At 42.9% G+C, this 21,538-nt stretch overlaps 1 protein-coding gene across 1 annotated transcript in view; it reads left to right on the top strand.

Annotated features, from left to right (window-relative positions):
- UBE2F (ubiquitin conjugating enzyme E2 F (putative)) overlaps positions 1–20,280 on the top strand; it is a 57,117-nt gene extending 36,837 nt beyond the window's left edge. Inside the window, exon 10 of the mRNA XM_054277789.1 lies at positions 19,419–20,280. Within this exon, the coding sequence (XP_054133764.1) occupies positions 19,419–19,469 (51 nt within the window). The 3' untranslated portion in view covers positions 19,470–20,280. The remainder of the gene's footprint in view (positions 1–19,418) is intronic.
- Positions 20,281–21,538: the final 1,258 nt, after the last annotated feature.

Here is a 21,538-nt window from a genome sequence, read left to right as displayed (position 1 = left end):
CAAGCACTCATTCTGTACTCAGCACTTCCCAGGCAGTTCCTTTTAGAGTGGTGGAGCTGCTGCTGGAGGTAGCTGAGTGACTCATTGTATCAGCAGCCAGTTACTCAAACAAAAAGGGCTTTCTCTGGGAAAGCAAACTGCACACAGCTGAGTTAGTCACCATCTGCTGGGCTTGTGGGCCACAATGTGGTCACAGCCCCAAAACAGATGAGCTTTCCCTTCTTGTGTCTGAGATTTCCCTCAGGTTGTGCTTGTGCTGTGCAGCAAGCTGATGGTGAGCTGCTTTGGCAGGGTGACCTTTGCCTTAGAAGAGCTGTGAGAAGATCTCCTCTCTCTCTGTCTCTTTCCAAAGGCAGCTCCTTTACTCAGAGCTATTCCATGCTGCCTGTGTTTATAAAGCCAGGAGAAATCTGGGCAATTTAAAGAACAAGAGTAGAAACTTCTGTTTTCTTTTTACTAATCCTAATATTTGAGTATTATGGACTGGGCAAGGCAGAACATGGCCTGGTGAACATAAATGAGATGTACTGCTCACCTCTGAGCAAAAGTGCCAATTTCTCCTTTGGATCCATCTCCAAAATTCCATCATGTCATGGATGTATTCCTCAAGCCCACAGAACTCACTCCTAGTTATGTTCAAGACATCTTGTTCTAATTAAACTCTTCTGACACTTTTGTTGAAGTTAACCTTTGAGATTGCAGAAAGTTTCCAGGTAAGCAAGTGTTGATTTGAAGAGTTCATTGAAAGTACAGTCAGGCAGTGCACCTAATTTATCTCATTTTTTCAAGAGGAAATACCAGGATTGCAAGTTCATCTTTCCAGCTATTTTTTGATTAATGAGATCTTGTAGCTATTCTGGTATTCATCCATGTGTGCAGGGCTGAGATGAGAACGTACAGCAAAGCTGGAAAAAATTACCTGCAAACCTCCTCTGGAAGAGAGGGGTCTCTGTGCTTTTGTTTTATGGAATTCCAGAATGGTTTGGGTTGGAAGGAACCTTAAAGCCCATCCCATTCCACCCCCTGGGTGGTTCAAATTGCTGTCCTCCACTTCTCATTAAGAGATTGGAAATCTTGGGAATCCACAGAAAGAAAATGCTGCCTGATTGAAAAGACACACCTCCCTCAAAAATAGGTACTGCTACACTAATTAACTAATTACATGGAAGCTGTTTGAAGAAGTAAAAAGGAAATTAAGTGATTTTTTGACAATCTTCTACATCATAATTTTTTAGGGAAAACACATTTTTTATTTATTAAACTCCTAGTGGTCTCATAAGCATCTCTAAAATTCATATTATGCCATTTTAATTTTCTTTTTTGAGCCTTTCTGAATTTAATGTGTGTGTAATGACAGCACCAGGTAGGGCTGGATTTTTTGTAGTGTGTTTTGTGGTGACATAAAAAAAAACCAATGATGCCTTTGTGGAGAGAATAAATAATGCAAGGGAGAGGAAAAGCTGCACTTGCAGCCTGAGTTGTTTTGGTTCCCTGTGGCAGAGATGTCATATTTTACATAAACACTTTGTTGTGGAGTCAGACTGCTGTGGTACCATCCTGGCTCTTAAGAAATATTTGCAATGCCCAATAGGATTAATATAGGAATCTTAATTTGTTTCCTTTCTTCTGAGACCTGTTTACATGTGTAATAGAATTATAAAAATAGTGTAAATGTAATAAATGTGCAGTATCTGTATGACAGATGTGCAAGAAACAGTTCTGCACACAAACATCTGTGTGCAGGGGAGTCCTGGGAGTGTGGGGTGTGTGACAGCCAAAAATGGCATCCAGGGCTGTCTGCTGTGCTTCTCCCAGGGGAGGTGACTCAGAATTTCACTGATGTCCCTTCAGATCTGAAATCCTGAGGGTACCAGCTAATCCCAGACCCTGCCTGTGGTTAGTGAGAGCTGAGGCTGGCTTGGGTCAGCTCCAGGTCATCACAAATCACTCCTGCCTTGCAGGTGCTGGAAAAATCCCAGCAGAGGTAGCAAATTCTTGTTGGGAAGCAGCTGTGCTGGGAATGTTTGTGTTGGGTCAGGCTGGAAGGGGCTGCTGTGATCCCTTTCTCTGTGAGGCACCTCTCCCTTCTTGCATTAAATCTGAGCATGTTTGGAAAAGCAGCCTTGTTCTAAGGTATAAAATTCAGAGCTCAGGTTCCATAAATTGTTTTATTAACCTGTCCTACCTGAGATGTGTGTTAGTGCAGCTTCAGCTTCCAGCCCTGCATGACTTCCTTCAGCTCCAGGAGGGAGCTGCCACTTACTGAACTTGTTCCTTTGCAGCTCCCTTCAGTCACTGAGCATCAAGCCACTTCTACAAATTATTTTAAAAAATAAATGTATTTTTTTATGCAGCTTTACTCATTCTACATTTCTCCCACACACACCTTGCTAGGTGCCAGTAATTTTTGGCAGGCTGTGTAACAAATTTGGGCAACATCTGTTTTCCCAAATGCTGGACATCTCTGGTGCCCACATTGCTCTGTAGTTGTGTCACAATCACTGGGAGATAAGCAAGGATCCTCTCCTGGTGTAGAGCTCAATAAATCAGGATAAAAAGATGATTGATGTGTCTGTGTAAACCAAGCAAGGAGTTGTCCAGCATTGTCTTCTCACACTGATACAATCTCAGCAGTTTGGTTGTTGATTTCTTGCTGAATTTAAAGAAGCTCTTACTAATAAATGAGCTTGGAGCACTCTGCATTTAGCACAGGAGTCACTCTGTCAGTAGTTATGGATAGCCAGAACCATTAATTATCAATCAATCCCATGGATTCTAAAGCAATCAGCAAGTGTTTAAGTTTTAATGACTGCTCACTTAAAAATGATGTGAACTAAAAATTGTAGGATTTGCTGGTTTTTATACAGCAAACACATAGAGCTTGTCAGGTAAGCTGAACACTGAAACAGTGGGGATCTTTTGGGAGATCTCTGGAAGAGCTTGGCAGTGGAAAACCAAGTGAGCTTAGTGCTTCAGGACATGGTATTCCTCATGCAGAGGTGCAGTGGGTGTGATTTGTTAGCTGAAATCTAGGAAATGCTTTCTGTATGGCCATGTGTCATGGCTGCTTTGGGAGCTGCCTCAGGACATGGTGATTTGCCAGTGTAAAATGTAAAAACCTTTACATTTCCTAGAGGTGTTCACTGCTGCCAAAAAACATTTCAAAGCCATTTGTACAACACACAACAGAAAATTCATTGCAAGCTTAGTGTGGCATAAAATAGAAATGTTTTTCCAACTATTCCTTTTAGATTTCTTCCTCACCTAGGCCTGCTGAGTCAAAAACCCTAATGCTGTGTCCTATCTTAATTATATTTCCCCTGTGTTTGGTGCAATTCAAGCAAAGTTCTGTCATCCTACAGATTAGCAAACACTGTTATTTTTCATGCCTGTGATCAGGAGTTGTTTCAGCAGTAGGAGAAGCTGAGTTCCATCTCCCTGTGCTGTTCCCATCTCAGTGCAGCCCATCAGTCCTCACTCAGTGCTTGGTGCTGTGTCCTTGTGAAAGCCTCAGGTAGATTGCTCTTGGCAGGGAATTTTTCTTCCTCCTTGTGAAAATCCAGCCTGTCACATTTACCTGCAGCTCTGAAGTGCCAGAGCTGAGAAATCTAATGGGAAGAGGTGTGTGTTTGCCAAGGACCCACTTCAAACATGTTTTTTTTAACCTAATTCAGTGAGCCTTGATTTTATTTGGAAAGCAGCATTTAATGCTCAATTATTTTGCATAAGTTTGTGTGGAGGAGTTTGGCTCTGGATTGACTTCTGCAATTCTTTTTTTAATTTTTCAATTTTAATTAAAGGTTTCTCTGGCTAATAAAGTAAAGTTTTTATTTCAGGGTTATTTCTGTGGAGATGGATTTATGAAATTCATGGTGTTACAGAATCTAAAGCTGCCTCTGAAGGTTTTCTGCCCTCAGTTCTGTAGGAAACTTGGCTTTAAATACCCAGGCCCTCCTCTCAGCTGCCTGTGGTCCTTGGAGGGTGTTCTGGTGACTCTTGTGGGATGAATGTTCTACTGAAGTCACCTGAGGACTGTCATGGTGTCCTCACTAGTGAGAGCACTGATCTCACTCCATTAGAAATTCCATCAGTAATTAGAAACAGTGGCTGAGTACAGATCTCACTGAAGAGATCTGCTCACAGAGTTAACACAACTTATATTAATGGAACTAAGAAAAGATGGGGAGGCCACCATTGCCCTGTGAGTGCCAGAGGTTTTGGATTTTTTTGGTCACAACTGGCAGCAGGATTCTAGGGGCATCTTCAAAACATTAAGTGCTGGACAAATGACTTTCAATGATGCATCTCCCTTAGATATCCACAAGTCTTACATCAGAGTTATGGAATGAAAAATATGGACAAAATAATCTAATTTACAGAAAAAAATGTAGCAGGAAAGGTGGAAAGAAAAGACATAACCTACAGATTGGACTTTTAAGTTGTGTCATACAAACTCTGCAACAAAGCAGGAGAGAAAATCAGTCTGTCAGGGCACAGATGAAGAACAGGCATTGTAAAAAAGCTCTTAATATTACAGTAGAATAATAAACAAAGGTGGTTAATTTTTATAACATTTCATGGTTGTAGGCAGTTTGTTAGAGCCCTTAAACAGCAAACAGGTCAAAATTTTTACAGGAGAGTCTTAATTGTTCAAGCATTGCCCAGAGAAGCTGTGGCTGCCCATCCCTGGAAGTGTTCAAGGCCAGGTTGAACAAGGCTAGGGCTAGTGGAAGGTGTCCAGCCCATGGCAGGGGTGGAATGGGATGAACTTCCAACCCAAACCAGTGTGGAATTCTCTGAAACCTCTGGGGAACTGGGCAGGAACCAGCAGCACAAAGTGTCAGGGCCTGGGCCAGAGACCTCCTGAGAGCAGGTGAGCCATGGCAAGAGAAGCTTGTCAGCAAGTCAGTAATGAAAGTAAGAAATAAATACAGATTTTTCTGTAGAGGATCTCCAGGCATCCCTCTGGAAACACAATTTAAATTTCCTCCCAGAATTTCCACTTGCCCAGCACAGCCTCCTCAGTTCTGAAGCCACCAGGAAGCAGCAGCAGTTTGGGATTGTAAAACTTGTTTAGCCAAGAATGATTTCCTCCTTCTTGATTTTTTTTTTTTGTTTTTAATCAGAGATTTAGGTTTGGCCTGGGAAGCACATCTCCAAGTAGAAAGGGATTCCTGTCCCTGTGTCCCGCCTCAAGTTTTATCCAACCCCAGTCTGAGAGCCTGGTGCTTTCTCTGAGTTATTCCACAGGAGGGGGCAGATTTGGGATCTTTTATCTCTGCTGAAATTTGCAGTAATTCTGTCCGTGCACTGCTGCTGCCTTCAGACAGCTAAAGAGTCCCAGAGCTCCCTGCCTCTGTGTCATTTCAGATCTGATCCTCCTGAAGACTCCTCCAAAGTAAACTCCTGGCCAGCTGTGCTTTCATCCTCCTGCCTTTGTATTTCTGTGCTCATACATAATAAGGGCATAATTACATTTGGATTTAAGCCTTCCTTCAAATTCCATTCTTCTGTAGAGCCGAAGAGAAGTATTTGAAACTAAATAATGCCTTCAGATTTGGATTCTGTTTTATCTCATCATTGATCATGTTGATGAAGTTAGTTTTCTTCTGTTAATGTAATTTCCTATCTCAGGAGATCAGTCTGATTGAAATGCTCTTTGATACATCTGAATGAAAAGCATGCTGTAAAATGCCAGTGTGCCACAGGATCCTCTCAGCAGGCAAACTAACACAAAATAAAATTCAGCTTGGAAGTTTGGGGAAGAAAATATTCATTATCTGTATTTCTTCCTCAGATCTTCTGGTTTAAAGTAATTTATTTAGGTGATCTTACAGTAGCTTCTTTGTTTCTCTGTTGTACCTCCTCTGTCTTTATAATTTTTATTTCAAAGGCATATTGGAATATTTAGCAGGATTTTTCCTGTTCAGAAGACATCAGGTCTTTTCCTTGCCACTTCTTACCTCCAGACTGCTTAGATTCTGGTATTTTTCAGTTTATTTATGGCTTAATTCCTTGAGGCTTAAATCTGTCTGGGAGTTAGAAATATTATCCACTGATCTGTAGTAATTGTTGGCCAATTTGGGTGCAAAACATCTTGTTTGGATAGCAGTCACCAAAATTGTCCAAGAGTCTCAAAAATACATTTTTTTTTAATATGAAACACTTAGAGAATATAAAGTATAATAACCAAAATGTCATGGGCTGTGGATGCTGCATCCTGCCACTGTGCATTTCAGAGGAGATGTGATTTGTGGTGAAAAGCATTAGAAATAGCTCTAAACAGGCATTTTATTTTCCAGATAATTGTGGATAATCTGTGTTCTCTGGTGGGTAGTGGTCCCTGAAGAAACAGAAAATTGAAATGCTTTTCTTTTGCAAAGTATTCAAAGCACATGGGTGGCTCAAAAGTCAAATACCTCCATGACCCAGGCTGATATCATGTTTCTGTCTGAATGTTTCTTTATTGGATTGCAGCCAGGGAATGCACTCCAAGGGATTTTAATGGCAAACTGCTTTCTCTAATGCCTTCCCTAAGGAATTTTTAAGGAATAATGCTCATTTCTTTCATTCACTCATTATTTTTAGCCCAGTTCTCTTTGTCAGGCTTTTCACCCTTGCCAATGGTTTCCCATCACAGCCAGCTGGAATTTTTCTCCAAACATACCCAGTAAAGTTCTGTATTCAAACAGTGACAGTGATACACGAAGAGTTCTGATAATTACTGTTACCATTTTTTAAGCTCAAATGTCAAGTTTAGTGATGACTCAAGGCAGCTGGAAAATTTGCTTTAGAGCAGAGAAAATACTTCAAAAACATTTCCTTGAATGTAGTCTTTAAAAGTATTTTATTATTATTGTGTTTGAGCTGCTGCTGGAGGAGCAATGTGCTGGCTATGCCAGGCGCTCATAAGGCATGAACAGATTGAGCTGGATGATTTTTGAGGGGTTAAAAAACCAAAGCATCAAAGTTTGACCTCTTGAACGTGGCATAAAGGAGTGAGAAATCAGCAATAAAGAAGATTTTCTGGAATTTATTTCTGGCACTGTGCTGGTGCTTGCCTGGGTTAGGGCTGCATTCATTCTGACAAAGTGACAGGAGAGAAGGGGATTGGTTCCAGCTGCCAAGTGAGGTGTTGTCAGGGACTGGGGCTTTTCCATGGGCTCCTGCCTGTCTTGGCAGACTTGAAAGGAACCTGTGTGAAAATTCAGCTTGTCATCATGTCCTTCTTGCCTTGTCACCAGTGTGAATAATTCAGTAACAAAGCTACCAAGCCAAAATAGGGTGTTTTTTTTTTTTTCATGCTGTCTTGAAAGATCTTTATTTCAGTAGTAAAACATTTAGTATGTAAGCTCCACAGTGATTTCCATGTGAGTCACAGAGTGGTGGGGTTTGGAAGGAACCTTCCAGACCACCCAGTGCCACCTCTTGCCATGGGACACCTTTCTCTGTCCCTCAGTGCTCCAACCTGGCCTTGGACACTTCCAGGGATGGGGCAGCCCAGTTTATTTTGGCAGATTTTGTCTTAGCACTGGGAAAAAATCAGCCTTGGTCCAAGTTCTGCAGGAACAATTGACCAGCCCTGTGTGTTCAGAGCCTTTAATCCAGCATCTCCTCACCTGGGAGTGTCAGAAGGATGGTGCTTATCTCATGAGCCCTCCTGTGATGAGGTGGAGCCTCTGGTCAGGCACTCTGAGTGCTTGGATTGCAGAGATTTCATCCTGCAGGACTGGGCAATTGCTTTTATTGTGTTTTATTTAGCTGCAGCAACAGAAACAAGTTGGCCAGAGGATCCTGTTGGGGTGTGTGCTCCCCAGCAGTGAAATGGGAGCTCAGGGGTTCTCAGATTCCTGCACCATCTAACATAACCCTCAACTCCAAACCAGCCCTTTTAACTCCCCCAGCCCTTGCAGGGCTTGCTGCACAAAACAACAGCTGCTTTGGATTCTTCAGTGGCATTGAGCTTGTGAAGCCCTGGGCTGAAATCCCTCTGGAAAAAGAAATGGGGATTTCATTTAATAGGGGAGAGAATAAACCAGGTCTCACCAGTAAACTGGGTGAATTTGGAATATTCTGGTTTTGATATTCTCTGAAAACTCACAGATGTCTGCCTGCAAAGTTTAAATATGTAGGTAACACTGACAGATTTAACAGGTGGCATAAAAGATGATCCTTTGGTTTAAAAGTCTTACTGTCTTCATCAGGAATGAAAAATGATGTTTTACCACTGCAAATTTGGGGTTTTTTCTTCATTGGCTGCAGGCAAGCCAAGCTTTTCATCTTGTACTGATTTTCCTTTTAGTGTTCAGCAGTCATTGTAAGTGATTTCATTTATCTTTTATTTACCTTTTGTTATAAACTGAAAAACAGCTTTAAACAAAAATAGGTGGCTGTTTTATTTTCAGTATCATGAAGTGGTTAATGTTGGTTTACTCCAGAATTCGTAGGCTTGACACTTATTTTTGTGTGAATAGAATAGGATCTGATGTCCACAAATTGCAGTGCTGGGCAACCAAACTAAATTTCAAGGCTGGAGAGCTGCTGGAAGTTTGTTGATGAGAATTGGAGTGCTGTGGAGAGGGAAATGATTCACCCAGGGTAGGACAATGGAGGAGTGGGAGGCTGGGCGTTCATTTGGATCATCTTAGTCCTGGATTAACAGCCTGACATTTAAATTGCATTCTGTTCCTTATCCTTTCCTTGCTGTGATGTTCCTCCACAGACAGCCTCTCTCACCTGATTTATCTGTGCTCTGACAGGATCACTTTGGAAGGAATAAACCCAGACCACTTTGCTCTGCTGTGCTGCCCTTTGTGCTCACCGGTGCCAAAGGTTCCCATTGCCCAGATAAGCTAAAATGCACAAGGGAAGGAGCAACCAGTTTTTATATCTTGACATTTTACTTTTTATTCTTTTAATCTGCCTGCAAAATAAATCCTTGTCTCTGGTGGTCAGAACTGAGGTTGGCCTGTGGCTTGAATCAGTGCTGAGCTGCATTCTGTTACATCCCAGGGCTTTTCTCTGTTACATCTTGGAAACTTCAGCCCTCCAGCCTTGTGCTAAAGAGAGTAAAGAGTGTTTGGCAAGGAGCTCTAAGCCACCCTCTCCTGGGAAGCCTCTGACACTGACAGAAAGAGGGTTTTTAAACCATTCTCCTTGTGCTGCTCAGGGAGAGCTGCTCTTCATGGCTGGCAGTGGCTTAGGATGAGTGGCCACTCATCCATGATTTATTTCCTGTGTTCTGCTGGCAGTCCCAGCTATAATTCCTGGGCTGAAGGGAAATTTTCTCTCATGTGGGATTAAAGTCTGTGGCCATCTTTTTAAAAAGAGAAGCAAAAGCTGTCATCAGGGTGGTAATATCCTTGTAGTACAGATAGCTGCTGAAATAGGTGAAAAGGAAAAGAAAGTTGATGCCTTAGCCTTAGAAGCAGTCAATTTAATGTGATTAATGCCAATTAGTTTGAGTGGGGAGAGATTCAGAGCTGCAGGGCACTTCAGGTTTAAAGTAAATTTTTGATTGAAGTTTCCTAGACTGTAGAAATGTAATTGCCTAGGGGAAGGAGGGGAGTCCCTCCATATATTAGAAACTAAACAGTGTGCTCTTGAACATACTGAAGTACAAGATAACAGCAATTAGCTGTGGAACAGAAGGACTTCTGTGGAGCTGAGGGTCAAGGAGAAACTGAGTTGACAAGCCTGATGTTTTCTCCTCCATACCCCAAGACTAAAAACTGTGAAGATTTAACAAAGATTTAACAAAATGTTCCTGTGTTTGGTGCATCTGTGCTGTGTAGAGATGTGTCAGCCCAGTGCCACTGTTGCTTTTAAAGTTTTTCTGTTTTCTATCCTTTCACTTCTCTGATGAAAGTTGGAGTCTGTCAGTCTGATAGTCTTGTAGCAGCAGCAGAATAATTTGAAGAAATATAAAATTATGGATAATGATGAAAGTAAGGAGCCTCTGGAAAACTTGGCAAGGCAGCTGTCAGATTCCATGAAAATAATCTTACATTTTAATGGAATGCAAGTTAAAGGACGTGCTAGAAACATTTCTTTGTTCTCTTGCTCATGACCAGCAGAACCAAGTGAAATGATTCTGAATCACATTAGAGGGGATGTTTGCTGTATAGCATTTCCAGCACTTCATCCTTGAGACATTTGCAGGAGGAATTTTCCAGAGTCACCTCTGGGGATGGCAGTGACTCTTTGCCACTGCTCATGGTCTGCTGAGCTCAGCCTTTGAGCAGGTTCATTCCCCAGTGTCACTGAAGTGAACCTTTGGCAATTGCTTTGCTTTGTAGTGTTTGTTTTTGGCAGAGGAACAAGGTTTATGCAGTGATGCCGCCCACCTGTCCCTCATGCCAGCCTCCCCATCAGTCCCCAGAGCTTTTAAACACACACATCCCATCAGATGTGACAGAGCAGCAGAGTCTTTACATCAGTTCTGTGGCTGTCACCAAAACTGGCAGCAGCAGCAGAGAGCCAGGACAGCTCCAGGTGGGCTCTGTGGCACACCCAGCTCAGAGCAGAGCCCTGAGGGGGTGCAGAGTGCCAGGGAATCTGCACAGAATGAGTCTGCCCCTCTGTGAGCAGTCACATTCTGCTGTCTCTGCATGCCAAAGCCCTTTCTTGCCTGTGCCAGGCATTCCCTGGCTGCAGGGGCTCCAGACTCCTGCACACTGAGTGAGGCTTTATTCAAACACCACAGGCTGTTCCATTGCTTCCTACTGATCACATGTTTTACTTGCTGTTGTCTTTTTTCCTCTTCCCTATTTAGCCACTAATTAGTGGGCACACTACTGCATGTATGAATTTTTAGGGGATTCTGTGCAACTCTGATTTTTTCATTTTCATTGCTGCTGGCTCTTACTCCCAACACTGGAGCAAGATATGCTGTTAAAATTGCTGTAGAAGTAATTAAGGTCAAGGCTTTGAAGTACTGCTTCTTCATTGTGAATTATTAATTCTCAAGACATATAGAAAGAGTGACATTATATAAATCATTGTAAAATTATGGACTGTGTCACACTGGCTGCTCTGCTTGCCTGCATTCTGCTCTGCTTTTCATAACATCTCCTTGGATTACCTCTTGCCATTTTTTGTTGTTTTCAGTTCATCTTCAGACTGGATTTCTCATTTTCAACTCCTCCACACGATTTTGGAATCACTCTGATGTGAAGTTTGGGAGGTCAGAGTCTTTCCTAGTGAGAAATTACAGTGAGAAAAGGAAGTTCCTGAGAGTTTATGGTGAGACCCAAGGGTGTGTCAGAAAACAGTTTGGGGTGATACAACTACTTCATACCCATAGAAACTGTAAATAAGTACTGATTTAAAACCAGGAACTTTTCAGGCTTTTGATTTCTCGTCTAGGTCCAAGAATGTAGCATGCAAATTGAAGTTTTTATTTTCAGCCTGTTCAGTGTCAGACTTTGTCAGATGCTCCAGTTGAAGGCTCTTAGCTCAGGGAAGGGTAGAGAGCAGAAGGGCTGCTCATCCTGGTCCTGGCAGGGACACAAACAGAGCTGGCTCTCACCATGTTTGCTCCAAGCTGCCTTTGCCAGGACCTCATTTTTTATGTTGTTTGCATTGTAGAGTATTTGAGTCAATGCTGTTGCTTAAATTAGCACAGCTCATCCTTGCTGTGCTTGGTTCCTCTGGGCTGGGATCTCTCTGCCCTTGGTCCAGCATGAGGTTTCCCACTTAACCCCATCCCCTGGTTTAAATGGATGGCCCTGTACAGCCCTTGACATCCTGCAGTCTCTCTTCCTATTTCCAAATATTTGTGTGAACGCTGCTTTTTATTTATAACAGCACAAAACTGCAGTGAGGAAAGTGTGATGGTGCTTTTAACCTCCTTCAGGTGAAAGAAGAAATTCAGATTTATTCCTGGCTGCTGAATCAAGTATCTCTTCCCAGATGTCTTCTGGAGGGCTTATGAAACACTGAAGAATTCTTTTAATTAAATGCACCCACAAGGTGTATCTGAAGAGCTGAAGTAGATCTTTACCTCTGGCTAACCTCAGCTTTCAAAGCTTTTACCACACTGGAAAAGAATGTGGTCCCAAAAGGCTTTCAAGCTTGATGTGGTTTTTTTGGAAGCTGTTTAACTTTTGTTGTGGGGTTTTTATTACTCTCTGATTACAGCTTAATGGCTTATTAAGAACAACAGTTCCATCCCAGTCCAAAAACATCTTTTCATAACAATTCTCCCTGTGAGTCATTGCATTTATTTATCTCCATATTTATTGTAGTAAATCCTTCACTTCCTCTGCTCCCCCAAGCTCCCTGTTTGGTGTTTGTTGTTCTCACTGAAACCCTGGCAGCCATGGCAGAACACATCTTTGTTTTCCTGCAGCATTTCTGCATGTACAGAGCTGCACTGGGGTTTTTCTTGGATTGCCTCCCTAGTTTATGTTCTGTGTCCTTGTAGCAGCCTTTGAAAGCTTTTCCCAGCCAGCATAAAGTGCATGAAATGGCATGTGCAAATGAGCAACAGCACAGCTGCTAATTGTGCTAACAGATGTAAATAGGAAAAGCATTACTTCTCTAATGCTGCAAGTATTTATAGCAACCATTCCCCATCTTCCATAACACTTTGATTATGGATGGAGCCTCTCTCAGGTTCAGCAGAGTTGATTAAGCTTTTGCAGATGGTTTGATTTGCTGAGGTAATGTGGAAGAAATGCAGATGTTTTAAAAAGCTTTTGTTTTAGATACTTCAGGCAGCTGAGTGGCTTAAAAGGAATCTTTGCTTTGCATCCTTTAGGAACATCTTGGCTTTTGAAAGGGAACATATGGCAGGGCTGTTCCCAGGGACTCTGAGCTCTGGGAGCCTCACCTGCTCTGTCAGGATGGTTTGAACATCATCTCCTGGAGCAGAGCTTGCAGACCCTGTGGCCAGAGCCAGGCTGCTCCCATTTCCTCTGGGCTTGTGATTCATCCAGCAGATCCTGCAGCCCAGGGACAGAGCCTCTCTTGGCAATGAGGGGCATCCTCATGGTGGAAGCGTGTGTGCAGCTCACAGGAGGCTGGCCTCAGAGGAATTGGGATAATTCAGGTTATTTTCCTTTTGTGTAACCCTTGGCCACAGCCTGGGCCAGCCCTGGAGGAGCAGAGGAGGCTCCTGAGCTCAGCAGTCTCTGCTCCCTGGGCTCATTCCCGTTTTCTGTTTTCAGCAGCACAGGTGAAATGTTAAATGGCAGTAAGAGACCTGTCCTCCCTCTCCATCCAGCCCCAGGGGATTGGCACTCACTTGCATCTGATCCAGGGCACAGTTTTCTTTCTGCTTGGCTCTCCCCATCTGGCTCAATTCTCTTGCCTGTGCACCAACAGGATTTAGGTGTATTTATCTCATCCATAGCCTGCTCCTCCTCTAGGAACTTCAGAGAGTTCTTCTCTCCCTTTATCTTTCTCCAGACAGCAGAAAATTTGTGGAAGCATGAGGGAAATTGTTCCTGCTTAAGATGTGAAATCTCAAACAAATGTGCAAATGTGTTCAGTGTATCAATGAATTGCTGTGTCTGTGGAAGGTATCTGCAGCTTCCCTCTGTCCTGGCAGGCAGGTCAGTGCTTCCCATACCTGCTCTGTAACCTAACTCTGTGTCCAGATACTAAAAAAAATAAAAAACCCAAACCTAGTCTTTATCTTCTTCCTTACAATGCTGCTCTTTTCCAAATACCAGCAGTGGTGTGTTCTGGCTTTGGTTGGTTTTTTTTTTCCCTGCAGTAAAAAATTCACCTTTTCTTTCCCCTCCTTATGACTTGGCTACTGAGAAATCTGCTCAAGCATTTCCTCATCATTTTGCAAAATGACAGTGGCTTGGTGTCTAGGAGAATTTTAAAATCTGAAGTTGGGATCCCAGGATTTTAAAATCACAGTTGGGATCCATGGAAATGGATGTGGCTTTGGCTGCACCTGCTAAGCAGAGAGCTTGTTGGAGATTCCTTTGTGTAGGTTTTTCACCCCCCACTCCTCTCTTTCTTCAGAGAACTAAAATTTAATTACAGAGCTTGGAAAACTCTTCACATCATGGAGAGACTGAGCTGAATAAAACAAGGAGAGAGAAATGAGAGCAAGGCAGGAACAAGAATTGTAAAAAAACACCTCATACTTGAGATTTCTGTCCTACTCAAAGGTTTCATTCAGCTCCTTAAATGGGAGGGGATGTGTGGGGGTTGATGGGTGTGAGTACTTATTGTTTCTGCAAGGGGGAAAGAAAGAAAAGGTGCCTTTCAGTATAATTCATAGGGCTAATGGGTAGATCTGCCTGGTTATTAAATCCTAAAGCCTTGGCTGAGTAATAAATGCCATTTTGCTGCTGCTCAGAACCCCCTTTGCTGATCACTGCAGAGCCACAAGTCAGGACCTAGCAAAGGGTATTTGGAATTTCACCTTGGTGATAAATGCTGGGTTGAGATAATGTTCTGTCAAAATAGAGCTGCTTTAAAAAAAAGAATTACTACTGTTATGATTGCTAGCACAGAAAAGGGAAGGGCAGGAGCAATTATCTGTGATCATTTTCTGATTTCACTGGAATTTTAGAGGATTGTGGATCTAAAGGATGTGGAGGTAAATCATAAATTCATCACAATATCATGGTTGTAGTCACAGTGAGGGGACAGATGTGTTAAACTGCACAGGGACTGGCCAAACAGTGCAGGGTGTACCACTAGTGAGTATGTTAGGGCTAATAAATGAGCTAAATCTGCTTTGGATTTTTTTTAATATCTATTTTTAAAATTTTATTTCTGGGAAATCCTTATACATAATTTGTTTTAAATAAATAAAGAAGATTCCCTAGGGAAAGTTTCCATCAGAACTTTTCCAGGCTTCTCTGGTAGCTGTCACCAAAATACTGTGTTTGCTTTGGATTACTGAGCAAATTACAAATTAAAAGCTTAATAAAAGACAAGCAGTTAATAAGCATAACTTGGTGCAGTATAAACAGTTGAAAAAATGAAATCTCTTCTCCAGCGCTGCCAAATCAGGTCAAATGTCAGTTTTTGAAGCAGTGCCTGGTTCTTGAGTGTGTGTTTCACCAGGCCTCTTGAAAGGGCACAGTGGAACTCTCTTCTGGGGTTGAGGCTCTACAGATCCTTCCCCAAGTGCTCTTAAATACAGTCACAGAACCCCAGAATGGGTTGGGTTGGAAGGGACCCTAAAATTCTTCCCATCTCACCTTGGGCACTGCCAGGGATGCAGGGGCAGCCACAGCTTCTCTGGGCACCCTGTGCCAGGGCCTGCCCACCCTCACAGGGAAGAATTTCTTCCCAATACCCAATTTTAACCTATTTTTTGTCAGTTTGAAGCCATTCTTCCCTTCCCTGTCACTCCAGGCCCTTGTGCACAGCCTGTCTGATCACTCTCCCAGTGTGGATTTACAGCAGATGCTTTTAGTAATTAGTAATTTAGTGATTTTAGACCACATCTGCGGCCAACCTGTCAAGGTTTGGCTCTTGCTGCATCTGTCTTCAAAACAACAAAGCCAAAAGCCCCATAAATTTTGATCAGCCTTAAAGAATCACCTGAGTTCTGGTGTCCAGTTTGGCTTTGGAGCTATTTTAGTCTGAAGACAACATTAGAAAGAGTTGCCTGGTGTCCATGAAGGGTTTATAAATGACTTGGGGAATTCTGAATGATGCTGTCTTTTTGGATATTTGAAGGCTCTCCTTCCATTGTTGCAGGATGCCATTTTTGGGAAATTCCTCTTCCATCTTTGGCACTCAGGCTCCTTGCACTGTGAGGGGCTGGTGCTGCCAGGGCTTCCTTTTTGCAGCTGTGCTTCTCTTGTGTGCAGGAAGTTTCCACTGAAAGGAAACCTTCTCTTTATCCCTTTAAAATCACTGCCCCTGCCCTGTTTATTTTATATGTTTATTCATGTAATGGTTATTTATGAAACCTCTTTGTACAAACAAAACATCTTTGTTTAAACACAGAGGGCACTTTCTGTGGGACATGTTACATCCTTGAAGGGATGTTATGAATCCTCCTTACCCTTCTCATTTCTAGCAGCATTTTGCCTCTTTATAATGCAGGGTACATCCTGCCCTGCTGAATTATTTTGCATCTGATTATTCAGTGTTGCACATAAGCAGCTGTGCCCAGAGAGAAGTGCCCCCCATTAATGAGGAGGTGCTGAGCCATATGGCAGGTGAGGATGGAACATTGCAGCTCTGGGCTGAGCCCCTCCTGTTCACACACACAGAGCACCCTGTGAATGCATCCTGCCAACACCATCAGCTCCTTGGGAGTGACAGGGAGCCTTTCTGGAGCCTCCTGCCTTCCCTGCTGAGAGCCCATTTCCCTGTGTAACAACTCATAAAGGGGCAGAGGGAATAGCCAGGGGTGCTCTGAGCTGCCTGCACTGCCCTGCTCTTGGCTATTGTACAGCTCTGTGTGTGTCCAGGGGGTTTCCCAGCCCTGGGCTCGGTTCCTTGTAGTCATCCATCTTTTGGAGAAACACAGCAGTGGGAAACTCTTGGATTGTGCCCTTTTCTGACCAGAAATGGGGCAACTGAGAGGCATTTAAAAACTTTAATTCTATTTTCAGTCTCATGAGAAGGGTGAGACAATACAGATGTTATAATTCATGTTATCACAATCAGAAGCCAACTATTTTTTAATTACAATACATTCAACTCTTTTCTAATTAAAATACACTGTAAGTGTTTCTTGGCCTATCAGCTTTTGCCACACCATGCTGTAAATGCCTTAAAGCCAATAATCTAAAATTACCCCTCGTGGGTCCCACTACAGTGCATCTTTTATAGTTTTATTTCTCCCAAGTATCCAGTCTTATTTGCAAGGCCATCCTTTGAAACTTGTTTCTAGTTCCATTTCTCTCTCAATGTCTGTCCTATTCCATGGCATTTCTAAGTCAGCATTCCTTATCTCAAAGTTTATATAGAGATATATGAGCCTTCTCTCAGGCTTTGAGAGTTCTCTACAAATCCATTTCCCACAGGAACCAATGTGCAAGAAGCCCTGAGTGAGTTCAGTTTCCACCACAGCCATCATAACCTGCATCTATGGGTTGGAATTCCCTGGGTTTGGGAATTTAATTGCAGTGGAGATGGCATTAGGTTTTAATATACAGCATTTTTAACACAGCATGCAGTTGGATGAGTGTGGAAATGGGTGTGCTTGCAGCAGAGTGGCAAAGTCACTACACACACTGTTGCCTTTAGCAGGTGCCATATTGGACCCAAATAGCTGCTCTTTCACCCCAGAAGAGCAGGCAGCCTGTTCCTGAGGAGGAGTGGGATTTCTGCAGCCCTGTTTGTAACAGGATTTCTGGCCTTAAACTGCATTTTAAACTGTTGAGCTTCTGAGCACTGTGCACTTTTATGGACATCTGTGATGCAGCCTGATCAGCTGAAAAGTGAAATCACAGAGTTTATCATGGATCATAGATTTTCTTTGATCCTTTTGGATTTGAACCACGGGATAACCTTTATCCTTTCACTCAGCAGCACGAAACCAAACCTTCACAAGGGGAGCTGATCTCAAGTGTTTGAAGTGTGGTGTTGGAGCCAGGGAAATATTGATGTGTTTGAAGCTTGATTCAAGCAAAAAGGTCATATTAGTGCCCCTTCCTGGTGTGCCCTGATGTCCAGCTCTGGGTGGTCTGTGCCAAAACACTTGGCATGTGTTTGAAAGGCATCATTTTGTGTATTGGCAAACCTGGAACTGACATTCTTTGAAGCAGGACTGTGCCTTGCTGTGATCCCACAGGTCATGGTAGTGGGATTTTGTAGTAAAGCAAAACCAAGGCAGAGGATTTCAGTGCTTCCATGGCCTCTGCTCTCCAGGCATCTCCAGTGTACCAGGACAGTGTTCAAAACCTCCTCATCTACTGCATGCATTGGTGTTTTAGTTGTTTTCTTTTTTAACAGGTGTGAGTACATACATTTCCCAGGTTTTCCTGCTTTATATTCCAGCAGCACATAAAAATGAGAGCTGGAAATGCAGCAGAATGCACTCTGGAGCACAGGCCCTTGGTGTATTTGAGTGGAACATATTTAATACCAGCCTGTGAGAATAATATTGTATTTGCATCCTGATGAAGGCAGGAGTGATGCATCTGACTCCATGTTCTCAGAAGGCTAATTTATTACTTTATAATACTATATTATATTAAATACTATACTAAAGAATACAGAAAGGATACTTACTGAATGCTAAAAATATAATAATAAAAATTCCTGACTTTCCAGTGTCTGACACAGCTTGGCCCTGATTGGCCAAAGAGCCAAAACAACTCTCAGCAGAACCCAATGGAACAATCACCTGTGGGTGAACAATCTCCAAACACATTCCACATGAGCACAGCACAGAAGAAGCAAATGAGATAAGAATTGTTTTCCTTTTCTCTGAGGCTTCTCAGATTTTTCCCAGGTGAAAAATCCTGAGCAAAGGGATTTTTTCAGAGAATGTGAATGGCACAGAATAACATGGCAGGAATGTGGTGTCTGCCTGGCATCCCTGCTTGCACAGAGATCACACCATGTCAGAATTTCTTCTTGCTTTATAAGCACAAACTACCAGAATTCTGTGGTTTTCCCTGGATACAGAGGTTATGGAATAGCAGGCAGTGTGTGTGCACCTGTTGAGCAGGATGAAAGTTTGACAAGAAAGTCTCACAGATATGTGTGCTTAGCAGAAATATTTTTGAATGTAGAATCTGAAGAAGGAATAGAGATGGAAGCAAGTTTTGATATAGAAGAAAAGAATTGCTGAGCCAGTCTCACTGGATAACCAAGGAGGCAAAGGGTGTGTTAGTTAGAAGGGGTTTTTATGGCTCAGAGCAAAGGATAAACCCACCTCAAACAAGAGATTTTTACCAAGCAGAAGGATAGCACAGGCAAACAAGTCAGCAAATGTTGCAAGTAGAAAAAATGTCTCAGAATTTCCTACTGCAAGAAAACTGAAAAACAACTTCTAGCTTAAACTGCAATGTACTGACTTTTAGTGATTGGAGAACAGTAACATAAATATGGTAATTACAGTAGTTATGATGGGCTATAGATAAAAGTTAAGGTATAGATTGGTTCTACTGGATTAAGATGCTCAGCAAAGAAAAGTATATAATGCATTGTAGCCAAAAGAAAAGTATATAATGCAATGTAACCAAAACCAAAGGGTCTCCAGGGCTGCCTGCAGCTGGAGCTGACAGCTGTAGGCTCAGGCTCTGTCACCCACAACCCTGGATTTTGGAGAGCCCCTGGAGTCCCACATCTCTCATTCAAGCTTGTACATGCACCTAAGCTGTAGCTGGTGATGGCAGGTTTTTCCCACTTGATTCCCCAGTGGAATTGCTGTGGAGCACTCGCTGTAAGGATTCAGGGCTCCTGCCAGGGGCACATTTCCCTGTGAGCCCATCCCTGCTGTGCCTGGCTAACAGAGCTGTGCTTCCCTGCAGGAGGACTTTCGGAATAAAGTGGAAGATTACATTAAGCGCTACGCCAGATGATGAAGGGATGGATGGATGGCAGGACCACGGCTCCAGAGCTGTCCTTAACCTCAGCAGCAGCCAAAGCAGCCTGGCTTGTACCAGTCCTGTGTCCACGTTGTTCTGAAGAAGAAAACTAACTTCATAACCTGTCCATGTTCAAAGGAGAGTTCAGCATAAATACAGCAAGAAATTGTGTCTGTTGGTTGAAAAAGTTGTCTGCTTCCTTTTACAAATGTTTACTCTTCTGAACTGTACTGTATATCCTGTTGATGAGGTATGCTTGAGAAGTTAAAAGAAGTCACTATTGAAATTGTAATTACACTTTTTTTTTTAAACTCTTGCCTAATCTGGAGGGGGGGAAGGAAAAAAGCAAACCCAAACAGCCCAAGCAGAAAAGGTGGCGTATTTTTGGAACACTTCGAGTTGGCAATAAATGGTCTCCTGTGAACCAAATCACTAAACTGTTGCCTTTGATGAGCAGAAAAAACAAAATGAGCTTTTTCTCAGAATCACTCAGCTGAGGCTTAGAGCTTGCCAGAGTGGAAGTGCAAAATGAGATTCTGCTTCTGGTATTGAAGTTCTCAGTGCTGTTTAATGTAAGTATGTTTTTGTCACAGTTTGGAATTTTTACTTTGTTAATTTCAGGCCCTGTTTGGGCTACAAGTTTATTGGTTTTTTGTTTCTACTCATTGTGTGAAGTAGTTAAAAGAAATACAGGCTAATATCTAACTTAAGTACATGTTTAGTATTAGTAAAATTATATATATAAATATATAAAATATATATATTATATATTTCTGTGAAAAATTTAATGGAAGGGAGATTTTTTCAAAAAAGAAATCTACCTTTGGGCTTTCCAACCTGGATGTGCTGAGGGAGCATCAGATGCTGTTTGCTCTGATGAAGGTAAATTTAGGCACTGTTACCTGGAGAGCACCTGATTGTGTTCCCAGGATTCCTGCACTGGAGGGAAGGACACAGCTGGAACCACAGCACATTCCCCCACTCGTGCACATTTGGCTTTCTGATTTGGGAGGATGTGATGCTGCAGGTGCCTTTTCTGTAAGGAGCTGGGTGGCACTGGGAGCCTGCAGGAGAGGCTTCAGTCCTGGTGCCAGAGCTCCCTGGGCATCCTCCAGGACTGGGAGCACACAGAGGAGCTGATGGAGCCCAGCTGAGCTTCTACAAGCTAGGAAATAAATATTTGTGTGCTTTCACGCAGAGCAAGTGTGTGTGTGACACTTGGGCATTGACTGTTGGGGTTTTACTCCCCTTCATTCTCTCCTGCTGTTCCTCTGCTGCAGATGACGAGGAAATGAAACCAATCTCCCTGAAGAGCACAGCAGAGCTGGGGTGCAAACTGTAGGAATGAAACTTTTGTGTTGAGTTCTCCCTGTGCCTTTTCCTTTGCAGCTTTGGCAGCTCCTGTAGCTGTTGCTGGAGGCCTGGAAAGCAGGGAGTGAAATGCAGGGATTGGCATGGAGAGCTTCACCTGCAGACAGCATTCACAGAGAAACAAGAATCAGCTCAGTGTTTTAAGCAGGCACCTGCAGTGAGAGATCTTTGCTGCCAAAACAGATATATCAGCAAAGGTAGGGGGTAAAACACCACAGAAATAGCAAGGTTGGGAAACACATCTGGATTTGGCTTATGGCATTAGAAGGATTCTCTTATTCTTGAGTCAAAAACTCAACCAGGTTGCTGTAACAAATTAGTTCTTGCTGTAGAGGCACCCTGGTGCTGTCAGCAGGAGGAGGGGTCACAGTCCCCATTTCTTGGGCTGTCACCATGGATGGCTCCCCACTCAGGCTGGGAAGCTGCTGTGCCCAGGGCAGCCAGGGAAAGCTGTGCCAGTACCAGCAGCCCTGTGAGCACAGAGCTGCAGCCATGAGAGCCCCCCCTGCCTCCCAGAACAATCCTGTCTCACCCCTTCCCTGTATTGTTGCTTGCCTGGAGATGAGCAGAATAATAAAGTTTGGATACTGTTACATATTGTACAAGGAGTTCTGAGCATTGGTTTGTGCTCATGGGGAGGGGGGGGATCCTAGATCTCATCACCTCACAGTCCAGGAAAATAAACAGAATTT

Source organism: Melozone crissalis, unplaced genomic scaffold (assembly GCF_028551555.1).
Source record: "Melozone crissalis strain CALT ecotype California unplaced genomic scaffold, PUWL_Pcris_2 ptg000023l_1, whole genome shotgun sequence".
NCBI classification, from domain to species: Eukaryota; Metazoa; Chordata; class Aves; order Passeriformes; family Passerellidae; genus Melozone; species Melozone crissalis.
This window is presented reverse-complemented; position numbering and strand designations above follow the sequence as displayed.